The 13,583-nt window shown below is 41.4% G+C and overlaps 1 protein-coding gene across 1 annotated transcript in view; it reads right to left on the reverse strand.

Annotated features, from left to right (window-relative positions):
* The window catches only part of KREMEN1 (kringle containing transmembrane protein 1), a 98,534-nt gene that overhangs the window by 59,147 nt on the left and 25,804 nt on the right, over window positions 1-13,583 (reverse strand). The window contains exon 3 of the mRNA XM_064271926.1: window positions 7,248-7,339. Within this exon, the coding sequence (XP_064127996.1) occupies window positions 7,248-7,339 (92 nt within the window). The remainder of the gene's footprint in view (window positions 1-7,247; window positions 7,340-13,583) is intronic.

Raw genomic sequence — 13,583 nt, forward strand, 5'->3', positions numbered from 1 at the left:
GGGTAGGAACTATTTCTTATGTTTATTTATATTCCTTGGATGTCCCTGGGTGGTGCAAACAGTTAAGTACTAGGCTACTAGCTGAAAGGCTGGCAGTGGATGTCCCTTGGAAGAAAGGTCTGGCCATCTGCTTCTGAAAGGTCACAGCCAGAAAAATCCCATGGAGCACAGTTCTATTTTCACATACATGGGATCACTATGAGTCGAAACCAGCACAACAGCAACTGGAACCAAAACGTATGCTCCTTATAGACCCTATCAAGTGCTGGTATAAAGATTTCCATAAAATCATCTTTATCGATCTCAATAGTTTTCCCTTTTCAAGTTATTATTACGCTTTACGCGACTGTGCTTTGGAACATTTTGGAAATAACAGTGTATCTGTCACTGAGGAAAATGTCCATTTGGTTCAGAAAATCTGTACTTTTTTTGTGGAAAATTAAATAACATTCACTGCCAAAAATAAAGAATAGCCGAATGTACACCAGACCTGAATCCACGAAGCTGCATTATAAGAACAAACACGGGGTCTCTTGTGTTCTCTGGGTTCAACGTCACACCAGGTCCCAAGGGGACTGGCCACAGCAGCAGCAGCTGATGGCCTGGTACCAAGCCCCTCAGTCAGTCATATGAAAAAGAATGGGCAGAAATAAAAAGGCTAGGAATAACGCCTTCAAGGAGTTAGGCCACAGAAACACGCCAATGGTAGCCTATTTCTTGAGGAAAGCACTGGTCACCACAATACCTATTGTTACCACCATGCACCAGGTCCTGGACTTAGAGTTGTATGCATTTTACTCATTTAATCTTCAAAACAACCCTGGTAGGAAAGCACAGAGAGGAAACCACGGCTCAGAGGGAAGTTGTTTTGCCTAAAGCCATAAAGCAAGTGATTATTCAAACCTAAGCCATGTGGCTCTAAAGTCCACATTCTTTCCACTAGCTTGTGTTCTCTCTCTTATGAGAAGAGATCTCTCATCACGTCTCCAACAAAGAATAATTACTGAGCACCTGTTACGGCCTCCACTGTGCTAGGTGTTGTAGGAGATTGTTGAAATATACGGTTCTTTTCAGTGTTAGCCAAGGAGTGGTTTGAGAGGGGAAAGCCCCTATAAATTCCATCAGCACCCCTCCACAAATAAACATTTGCTAGGGAAACACAGTTTCGAGAGAAATCCTTGAGTTCCCCTTTCTACACTAAGTCTCTCATCCACAGAAATTCCCAAGCTACCGCTGCTCCTATCTTTGAACAGCTTAGTCTAGTTGGGAAAACAAAACTAAATACTCACGTAAAATAAGAATAAACAATATAAAACAGGATTCTGATAAGACGAATTTGGGCAGTCAAAAAGGGTTCAAAGAAGCAAAAACACTAAGTAACTGTAACTGAAAGACATAGCCCAGAGGAAAAAAATTAGTCCGCAACGTTTATATTATGAATGTTCATTTCCATATTGTTTTTGCTACAGCTTGAAGTTTGAGGCTGTGAACTACAAATGATGCACAGAGAGCAGGTGAACTGATCCAACAGCAATAAAGGTGCAGGACTGGGAGAGATCTTGAGACTCGGACAAAGCTGGTGATGTGGTGTTTCATGCAAAAAGTCCAGCCATGGGAAGCCTTTTTCCCAGCTGAGAACAGCTGGGTTGGGAACACCCATGGAGCCAGCCCAGCATTCTCCAGGGCAGCTCTGCTGTGCAACAAATGCTTCCTGGATACCATCGTTGCCTGCTTTACTCCTGGGGCCTGGGATTTCCCAAACCCAAAGAAGAAAAGAAAATCACTTAGAGCTAACAGCATGAACTGCAGACCCTCTGTCGCCACTGAGCTAATCCTCTGGTTTCCACAATGTCAGAAAGGCAATCTTAATAATTTGGCATACTATCAGAATTCCAAACTTTAATTTTACACAATCCACAAAGAAAATTCTGAAGAATGACCTCAACAGTAGCCTGGCTATATCCCAGGGCCCCCGTTTTCAAGGCGATAAAGGAAGTGGGGGCCATTCTCAAGTACTGGAAGGAAAGGGCCCTGGGCTCGCTGTCAGAATCCTGGATTCAAATCCCATTCAGCCCAGAGTGTCATCCTCATGAAATCACATAGCCATTCTAGCTTTACTCTAACCACGATTTCCTCATCTGAAAAATGGGGGTAGGGTGGGGGTAGGGGAAGAGTAGATATACTACCTGCTCCATAGGATTGTTGAAAAGGTTAAATATGATAACGCGAATATAAGTTCTTTGCACTTAGTAGGCACTCAATGATGGCAGAAACACTAAAATTCAGTGCCGACATTAAAATGCATAAAAGAGAAACTAAGCATTGACTATAATTGACAAGCTGTCTTGACCACCACTGCCAAAGTGCCCTTGGGTTTTTGTAAACTCTAAACACAGCTTTAAAAATTCTTATTAGGGATCACAATTGGAAGCCTTCAAATCCTGTTTTTTGGGCTGCATTTCAATAAGGTAAATACTAACAGTTTAGGATAGCAAATTTGGAGCCAATGAGGGCATAGGCTGAGATCCCCAAAGGTTCCATGTTGCATAGGTGTTATTGCTGGCATCCTCCTAGATTTGTGTGGATGGTAAAATCACTAGACAATTTCTCCCTGATTCAGAGAAATCTTACCCCAAGTCCCTAAATACAGATGCTGAAGAAGCTATGGAGAAATGTCTCCTTCAGACACTCCACGCTCTCCTTAGCCTTATCACCATCTTTCTTGCCAAGTCCAAGCTCTGTACCCAGACCACAGACTTTCCATTATGTGGCTCTGTTTATTTCTTCTCAGACCTCGTCTCCTCTTCTTCCCCTTCCTCCTCCTTCCTCATCTTCTAATGGGAGTTGCATTATTTATTACTTTTTTTTTTTTTTACATTTCACAACGCCTTACTTATAGCACAATGTTCTCCCTTTAAATTAAAACAAATTTAACACGATTTCAGGAATGCTGTGGGCCAACCCAGTTTAACAGAGAGAGCACTGGTTGCATAAAAGTTCTAACAGCTCAAAGAATGAAACTTATCAGTGCTTTCCCAGATCTCTGCCTCCTCTCCCTGACCCTAGCCCCAGTCTTTTTAACTCAGGGGGCTCAGGTAAAAAAGACCCTTGCTAGTTGGATGTGAAGGCTGAGGTGGAGCTTTTCCTTAAATGAAGGGCAAGCTACGAGCTGATGGGGCTAACTACATGGAGAGAGATGTGTGTGGAGTGTTCTTGAGCGAGTTCCTGCCCTTTACTTCTTAAAATTTGCCACTCCGTGTGTGTGCATGCAAACTGTTCCTTCTGCCTCAAATGCCCTCCTCACCTCCGCCCCAACCAACATCTAGAACTGTGCTACTCAAATTGAAAAAAAAAAAAAATTGAGGTCCTGCAAATTCAGCATCCCTGGAGCTTGTTAGAAATGCAGACCCTCAGGCCCACCTATACTTTCATACGTATCTGTAATTTAAAAGGACATTTAAAAAATATATATAACTACCATGCCATTATGCTGTTATGGATTGGATGGCGTCCCCCAAAAATATGTGCTATAAATCCTAAATTCCTATACCTGTGGCTGTAATCTCATTTGGGAATAGGACTTTCTTTGTTATATTAATGAGACGACATCAGTACAGGGTGTGTTTTAAGCCAATCACCTCTGAGACACAAAAAGGGCAGATTAGGCACAGAGGAAGAAGCACAAACAGAAGCAAAGGTACACGCTACATTAAGATTGCCAAGGAACCAGTAACAGAAGCTGAAATGAGACAACGACCTTCCCCAAGAGCTGACAGAGAAAGCCTTCCCCTAAAGCCTATGCCCTGAATTTGGCCTTCTAGCCTCCTAAACTGTGAGAAAATAAATGTCTGTTAAAGTCACCCACTTGTGGTATTTCTGTTACAGCAGCACTAGCAAACTGAGACACATACCTAATAAAATTAACAGTAATTTCTTAATATAATCTCATGCCTACTCGATATTCACTCCTCAACTATTCCAAAGATGAATTTTTTATAGTTAGGTTTGTTCTAAACAAGTGAACTTTTTATAGTAAACAAGTAAACAAAAAATAGCTCCCAGAGATGAGAAGGTAAATTTCTCACGCCCACAGCTTTGGGCCCAAATGAGCTATGTGAAGAAAATTACATTTGCCTTTAAATGCCATTTGCAGGTTTCCCCTACTCACAACTACATCATTTACTTTCAAAAACTGTACAAAACTTTTATAAACATCCTCTAGGCCAAATAGAGCAAAGTAAAAGCCATGCTGAGGTCCTCACTAATATGTCCCTCAAAAGCAATGAAGCAAAGGAGAATTGGGACGGTAAGGACGATTATTTAACAAAGAGAGGCGTGCAAAGAACAGATAATAAGCCAGATTTCCCTTTTCCATAGCTAAACCAACAGGACTAGAGATCTGGAGGGTAGGGGCTAGAGAGATGGTAAACTTGATGACATTGGAATTTGCTTTTAGAATTTGTATTTCTCCTGCCTGTAACAAGAACTCGGGGCTTCTGAAACATCTTGGCAAAAGCAGTTTGAAGGGCAAATCCAATTACCTTGGAGTTGTTCTCCTTTTAACAGTTCTGATCCATGTTCTGGAGGTCGAGGGCACAGTTCAAATTTTTCTTTGCCCCTTTTGAATCATACTTCATTTCTGCCTCCCTGCTTGTTTTCTCTTTCCACCTAACGAGCTGAGAGGCAGAGATTCCGGTCTCCACACAATGACCCACCATTCAACCAGATTCTGCTTTGTTCCTAAACATTCACCCCCCCGGCTCCTGCTGGGACTGTTATATTCAGATATGAACTTTCCAGGAATCTGATCATGTCACAGGCCTTTTCCTGTATGACAAGTTCAATGTTAATCATGAATGGCGGGCTTCACACAGAGGGTTAGTATTATTCATGAAAATTCTGACTCCACATCCAGAAATAGGGCAAAAGTGGCTTAAAATAGGCAGGCTGTATCTCAGCTGGATCCTTTGGTCAACTACCAAGGCCTCTTGCTGCAGACGGCCCAAGAGCTTTTCTCAACCATGTTAGTCAGATGTACCCGAAGCACAATGTTCTGCCAGACTCAACGTCTGAGGCTGGGCCTGATGTGGAGCCCTGGTGCCCATGGGGCAGACTGAAAGATTCCCCAAAGCACCAAAGCCAGACACTGCTCACTTCCCCCAAACCAAGTATTCTCAAATTCTTGTTCCCAGCTTCTGCAAGTCTCCCTCCCTAGACCAGTTCAAGGTCAACTTTAGTAGGAGCATTGAGAAGGTTATCAAAAGTGTTGTCAGACATGGAAATAATATTTAATTTCTCTTATTTGGAACAAACAGTCCTGGTGGTGCAGTGGTTAAGCATCTGGCTGCTAACTGAAAGGATGGAGGTTTGAACCCACCAGCCACTGCTTGGGAGAAAGATGTGGCAGTCTGTTCCCGTAAAGATTACAACCTTGGAAATCCCATGAGGCAGTTCTACTCTGTCCTCCAGGGTCGCTACGAGTCGGAATTGACTCGACAACAGTGGGTTTGGTTTTTTGTTTATTTGGAACAGTGAGATATATCAGACAAATATTACACATTGGAGGGGTTTGTACCATTTTGCTGTAATTCTCTCTTCTGTAGCCTAGAGTCAAGGACCACAGGAATCAGCTTCTATTGGCCCATATTATATTTTATAAATGCAAGCTGAAGAGGATGATCTTTCCAAATAAAAGTAGCCAGACTGAAATCCCCTCTTCAGCATCCCTGAGAGAACGACATAGGCTAGTACTAAAAGGCTATCTTTGTACACAACAAATGGACCGAGGAAAATCTGCTTTCCTCCCCCCTTGCCTTTCTCCTTTACATAATGAGAGCCAAATGAGACGCTTTTTATTTTAAAATTTTAACTAAGTAGACTGAACAAAAGCCCACTCCGCTGGTCTTCACAGTTTTCTCAATTTTGTGACTGAATTAAGACACAGTCAAGCAAGAAGGATAGGGAAGCTGAAGCCTAGCTGTCAGGCAGTGGTGACAGTTGGGAGTTTCATTATGAAAGGTAAGCATCGGGCCGGCAGCACTTTCCCCTGGAGGCATCAGGATTCAGACTGCTATTCTGGGCATGAGTGGACAGGGGCCCCAGGTCCCACCTGAATCTCCATACCATTCCACATACACAAACTTCCTGACCTAAGTGAGGAGTGAGAAGGGGGCAGGACAAGATGTAGGTTTGGCAAATAAAGAATAAGCCAGGCAGAATAATGGTGAACGAACTGACCTTTTCTTCAGCTCTAGATACTGAGAAACCCTGCTCCTCTGGCATATTTAAAAAGCCATTATAAACACTAATTAGTAAATTCCTTACAGTGCTAAGTTTAGTTTTGGTTTCTGAAATTTAAACTTTCTGTAAAAGCTTTCTACAATAGTTTCTACCTTGTTTTAAAGTATCCTTCTAGGGTTCCTTCCTAGACAATACACTCCCAGAGGGCTGGGGTATCTTTTTGCCTTTCTTATCTTGCATATAATAAACACTTAATACAAGAATGAAAGAATGAAACAGAAAACAGGTCTTCTAATAAAAGACTGAAAAAACCGGGTTTTTCAGTAGTAGAGAGGTACAAAACCCAAAACCAAACCCGTTGTCATAGAGGCAGTTCCAACTCTTAGCAACCCTACAGGACATACTAGAATTGCCCCATAGGGTTTCTAAGGAGAGGCTGATGGATTCAAACTGCTGAGCTTTTGGTTAGCAGCTGAGCTTTTAGCCACTGTGTCACCAGGGCTCCAGGGAGGTGAAAGATGTGAGTTATTATCATAAATAAAATAAAATATTAGAATACCTTTATGCTAATGTGGGGAAAAGAACTATAATATTGGCTTTGTATGGTATTTAATCAGGTATTTACTCAATATCATTTTTTTCAGGCGGCACATCCCAATTCAAATAATAGCAATCAGCTTAACTGTCTATAAATAGAGTCTTTACTCATTCCAAAAAGCACAAGGTACGTTTTCTTTTCTAGCCTGCTACTGACCTGCTGTCCTCTGTATCCGTGAAAGAATCTGTGAAAGGAAATTAAAGTATGAATTCTGGTTAGGTTTACCCAGCAAGGGAATGAGGTACTGAGGGAACCAGGCATTCCTATTCCTGAAAAGCCCAATAAGAGAAGTGATGGCTTCTCCCTTCACCTGCTTTCGGAAATCCATCTGCCTGAACTATCTCAGCTGGACAGTGGACTTCCATTCTGCACTCCTAGTGTTCAGATCATGTATCATATATAGTCTTACTTTGGCAAGCAGGTATCTCGCAGTACTTCCAGTAGACACCATCTTCATGCTCAGCCACATAGCACCAGGGGCTCACATCTCCATCTGGGTTTCTGTTGGGGAAAAGGACACAACCAGTAACATTTCTGGCATTTTAGGTCAACTGGCTTGTTGCTTTGCAGTTTCACAGAAATGGAACACTTCACCTTCCAAGTTATTTCTCATGACTGGCATCCATTTCAGCGCTGTCTCTTTTCAAGAAGGGAAAAATGGCAATACTACAATAACAAACCTTTCCCTTCTGACACATATTCCAGAGTTTGAGAAGGAAGTGGGCAAAGGTGACATAAAAAAACCAAAAAATCCATTGCCGTCGAGTCAATTCCGACTCATAGCAACCCTACAGGACAGAGCAGAACTGCCCCATAGAGTTTCCAAGGACCGCATGGTTGATTTGAATCATCGACCTTTTGGTTAGCAGCCATAGCACTTAATCACTACACTACCAGGGCTTCCAAAGGTGATACAGGTTTACAAAAATTTACTGCAGTGTAATTAGGACAACTGACCACCAAGCAAATCATGGCAAATAGCACTGGCACCTTGAGTGTGAACATTGGGATGCCACCCTCAGAGGGCACAGGTGTTCTCACATACCAATGATGAGAATGTGAACTGACACAAAAGGCCAGGTAGTGATTTCGTAATTAGAATCAAAGGCCCTAAAAATGTGCAAACCTTTTACCCAGCAATTTCCTCTTTAGGAATTTATTCTGAAGAAGTCTTTACTTACAAAGGTGTTGCCAAAGCATTTTTATAGTATAAAAAAGTTGGAAACAACAAATACCTAACAATCAAGGATTAATTAAATATATATGGTATATCCATACAAAAGAAGCTGGGCATTCAGTAAAAAGGAATGTTAAGTGAGGAGTGAGCTTCTTGGATCAGGTGGACACTTGAGACTATGTTGGCATCTCCTGCCTGGAGGGGAGATGAGAGGGTGGAGGGGGTTAGAAGCTGGCAAAAAGGACGTGAAAAGAGAGAGTGGAGGGAGAGAGCAGGCTGTCCCATTAAAAAAAAAAAAAAGGGGGGGAGAGTAATTGGGAGTGTGTAGCAAGGTGTATATGGGTTTTTGTGTGAGAGACTGACTTGATTTGTATACTTTCACTTAAAGCACAATAAAAATTATTTTTAAAAAAACGAATGTTAATACGTGTTTGTATTAACATGGAAACAAAAGAGCAAACAGTTGTCATCAAATTGATTCTGACTCATGGCGACCCATGTGTGTCAGAGTAGAACTGTGCTTCATAGGGCCTTTTTTCTTTCTTTCTTTTTTTACAGTTTTATTTAGTTTTCTTTTTTTTATTGTAATTTAGATGAAGGTTTACAGAGAAAATTAGTTTCTCATTAAACAATTAATACACACATTGTTTCGTGACATTGGTCACCAATCCTGGGCAGGTTAACACTCGCCCCTTCTCTACCCTGGGTTCTCCATTTCCATTCTTCAGCTTTCCTGTCCCCTCCTGCCTTCTCGTCCTTGCCCCTGGGCTGGTGTGCCCATTTGGTCTTGTATACATGGTTGAACTTCATGTATTATTGTTTGTTTTATGGGCCTGGCTAATCTCTGGCTGAAAGGTGAACCTCAGGAGTGACTCAAGTTCTGAGTTAAAAAGGTGTCCGGAGACCATACTCTTGGGGTTTCTCCAGTCTCTGTCAGACCAGTAAGCCTGGTCTTTTTTTGTGACTTTAAATTTTGTTTTACATTTTTCTCCAGCTCTGTCTGGAACCCTCTATTGTGATCTCTGTCAGAGCAATTGGTGGTGGTAGCCAGGCACCATCTAGTTGTGCTGGACTCAGTCTGGTGGAGGTTGTGGTAGTTGTGGTCCATTAGTCCTTTGGACTAATCTTTCCCTTGTGTCTTTGGTTTTCCTCATTCTAACCTTGCTCCGGACAGGGTATTCCATAGGGTTTTCAATGGATGATTTTTCAGAACTAGAACACCAGTTCTTTCTTCTGAGATGCATCTGGGTAGACTTCAACCTCCAACCTTTCAGTTAGCAGCAGAGTACATTAATAGTTTGCACCACCCCAGCAACTCCATTAATATAGAAAGGTATTTACAATGTCTTAATAGGTTTTTTTTTAAAGGCAATTATAACACACCATGGATGACAGACCCCATTAATCCCTCATATTAAATACTTACGTGGTTGTTGTTAAGTGCCTTTCAATCAGTTCCAACTCATTGCAACCCTACGTACAACAGAACAAAACACTGCCCCGTCCTGGGCCAACCTCACAATTGTTGCTATGCTTAAGCCCATTTTGCAGCCACTGTGTGAATCCATCTCATTGAGGGTCTTCTCTTTTGCTGCCCTCTACTTATACCAAGCATGATGTCCTTCTTTGGTGACTGGCCCCTCCTGTTAACATGTCCAAAGTACATGAGATGAAGTCTGGCTATCCTTGCTTTCAAGGAGCATTCTGGCTGTACTTCTTCCAAGACAGAGTTGTTCATTCTTTTGGTGGTGGTGGTGTCGTTAGGTGCCATCAAGTCAGTTCTGACTCATAGTGACCCTATGTATCACAGAACAAAACACTGCCCAGTCCTGCGCCATGCTCACAATTGTTGTTATGCTTGAGCCCATTTTTGCAGCCAGTGTGTCAATCCATCTCGTTGAGGATCTTCCTCTTTTCCACCGACCCTGTACTTTACCAAGCATGATGTCCTTCTCCAGGGACTGATCCCTCCTGATAACACGTCCAGAGTATGTAAGACGCAGTCTCGCCATCCTTACTTCTAAGGAGCATTCTGGTTGTACTTCTTCCAAGGCAGATTTTTTGTTCTTTTAGCACTCCATGGTATACTTAATACTCTTCGCCAACATCACAATTCAAAGGCATCAGTTCTTCAGTCTTCCTTATTCATTGTCCAGCTTTCACAAGCATATGATGTGATTGAAATTACTACAGCTTGGGTCAGGCGCACCTTAGTCTTCAAGGTGGCATCTTTGCTTTTCAACACTTTAAAGAGGTCCTTTACAGCAAATTTGCCCAATGCAATGCCTCATTTGATTTCTTGACTGCTGCTTCCATGGGTGTTGATTGTGGATCCAAGTAAAATGAAATCCTTGACAACTTTAATCTTTTCTCTGTTTATCATGATGTTGCTTATTGGTCCAGTTATGACGATTTTTGTTTTCTTTATGTTAAGGTATAATCCATACTGAAGGCTGTGGTCTTTGACCTTCATTAGTAAGTGCTTCAAGTCCTCTTCACTTCCAGCAAGCAAGGTTGTGTCATCTGCATATCACAGGTTGTTAATGAGTTTTCCTCCAATCCTGATGCCCCGTTCTTCTTCATATAGTACAGCTTCTCAGATTATTTGCTCAGCACACAGACTGAATAAGTATGGAGAAAGGATACAACCCTGAAGCACACCTTTCCTGACTTTAAACCTTGTTCTGTCTGAACAACTGCCTCTTGATCTATGTAAAAGTTCCTCATGAGCACAATTAAGTGTTCTGGAATTCTCATTCTTCACAATGTTATCCATTATTTATTATGATCCACACAGTCGAATGCCTTTGCATAGTCAACAAAACCCAGGTAAACATCCTTTTGTATTCTCTGCTTTCAGCCACAATCCATCTGACATCAGCAATGGTATCCCTTGTTACACATCCTCTTCTGAATCCGGCCTGAATTTCTGGCAGTTCTCTGTCAATATACTGCTGTAGCCACTTTTGAATTATCTTCAGCAAAATTTTGCTTGCATGTGATATTTATGATACTGGTCGATAATTTCCGAATTTGGTTGGATCACCTTTCTTGGGAACAGGCATAAATATGAATCTCTTCCAGCCATTTTGCCAGGTAGCTGTCTTCCAAATTTCTTGGCACAGACGAGTGAGCACTTCCAGCACTGTAACCCTTTGTTGAAACATTTCAATTGATATTTCACCAATTCCTGGAGCCTTGTTTTTCACCAATGCCTTCAGTGCAGCTTGGATTTCTTCCTTCAGCACCATCGGTTCCTGATCATATGCTACCTCCTGAAATGGCTGAATGATGACCAGTTATTTTTGCTATAATGACGGTGTATTTCTTTGATCTTCTTTTGACGCTTCCTGCGTCGTTTAATATTTTTCCCATAGAATTCTTCATTGTTACAACTCAAGGCTGAATTTTCTCTTCAGTTCTTTCAGCTTAAGAAATGCCGAGGGTGTTCCTCCCTTCTGGTTGCCTATCTCCAGCTCTTTGCACATGTCATTATAATACTGTCTTCTCGAGCCACCCTTTGAAATCTTCAGTTCTTTTACTTTACCATTTCTTCCTTTTGCTTTAGCTGCTCGATGTTCAAGAGCAAGTTTCAGAGTCTCTTCTGGCACCCATTTTGGTCTTTTCTTTCTTTTGTCTTTTTAATGACCTCTTCCTTTCTTCATGTATGACATCTTTGATGTCATTCCACAACTCATCTGGTCTTTGGTGTTCAACGCATCAAATCTATTCTTGAGATGGTTTCTAAATTCAGGTAGGATATACTCAAGATGGTACTTTGGCTCTTGTGGACTTGTTCTAATTTTCTTGAGTTTCAACTTGAACTCACATATGAGCAATTGATGGTCTGTTCTCCATTCAGCCCCTGGCCTTGTTCTGACTGATGGTATTGACCTTTTCTACCCTCTCTTTCCACAGATGTAGTCAGTTTGATTCATGTGTATTCCATCTGGGGAGGTCCAGGTGTGTAGTCACTGTTTATGTTGTTAAAAAAAGGTATCTGCAATGAAGAAGTCATCGGTCTTGCAAAATTCTATCATGCGATCTCTGGCATCATTTCTATCACCGTGGCCATATTTTCCAACTACCGATCCTTTTGGTAGTACTGACTCTTCTGATAGTCCATGGTATATTCAATACTCTTCCCCAACATCACAATTCAAAGGCATCAATGCTTCTTCCGTCTTCCTTATTCATTATCCAGCTTTCACATGCATATGAGGGAATTGAAAATAACATGGCTTGGGTCAGGTGCACTTTAGTCCTTAAAGTGACATCTTTGCTTTTTAACACTTTAAAGAGGTCTTTTGCAGCGGATTTGCCCAGTGCAATGCGTCGCTTGATTTATTGACTGCTGCTTCCATGGGTGTTGACTGTTGACCCAAGTAAAATGAAATCCTTCACAACTTTGATCTTTTCTCTGTTTACCATGATGTTGCTTATTGGTCCACTTGTAAGGATTTTTACTTTCTTTATGTTGAGGTGTAATCCACACTGAAGGCTGCGGTCTTTGATCTTCATCAGTAAGTGCTTCAAGTCCTCTTCGAGCTGAGCAAGCAAGGCTGTGTCATCTGCATATCACAAGTTATTAATAAGTCTTCCTCCAATCCTGATGCTCCGTTCTTCTTCATATAGGCCAGCTCTTTGAATTATTTCCTCAGATGTAGTCAATTTAATTTCTGTGTATGTCATCCAATGAGGTACAGTCTTTGTTTATACTGTTGCAAAAAGTTATTTGCAATGAATAAGCCATCGGTCTTGCAAAATTTTATCGTGCAGTCTCTGGCGTCATTTCTGTCATGTAGGCCATATTTTCCAACTATCGATTTTTCTTCTTCATTTCCAACTTTTGCATTCCAATCACCAGTAATTATCAATGCATCTTGACTGCATGTTTGATCAATTTCAGACTGCAGAAATTGGTAAGAATCTTCAATTTCTTCATCTTTGGCCTTAGTGGTTGGTGTGTAAATTCGAATAATAGCTTTATTAACTGGTCTTCCTTGTAGGCATATGGACACTATCCTATCACTGACAGTGTTGTACTTCAGGCTAGATCATTAAATGTTCTCTTCTGACGATGAATGTAACACCATTTTTCTTCAATTTTTCATTCCCAGTATAATAGCATAATAGATTGTCTGGTTCAAAATGGCCAATACCAGTCCATTTCAGCTCACTAATACCTAGCATATTGATCTTTATGTGTTCCGCTTCATTTTTGACAACTTCCAATTTTCCTAGATTCATACTTAGAAATATTTATCTCTAGATGATGGGACTAATAGTGATTTTAATTTTTTTCTTTTCTGGTTTCTTTATTTTCTTTCTCCTCTACAGCATACTTCGCATTTTTGTAATTTTTAAAAACTAAACCAAGTTGGACCTGTTGCTGTCTAGTCAGCTCTGACTCATAGCGACCCCACGTGACAGAGTAGAACTTCCCCATACAGTTTTCTAGGCTGTAATCTTTACAACAGCAGATCACCAGTTCTTTATCCTGCAGAACCGCAGGGTGGGTTCAAACCATGGACCTTTTGGTTAGCAGCCTAGCCCTTAACTGCTGTG

The sequence above is a fragment of the Loxodonta africana genome, chromosome 19 (assembly GCF_030014295.1).
Source record: "Loxodonta africana isolate mLoxAfr1 chromosome 19, mLoxAfr1.hap2, whole genome shotgun sequence".
NCBI lineage: Eukaryota > Metazoa > Chordata > Mammalia > Proboscidea > Elephantidae > Loxodonta > Loxodonta africana.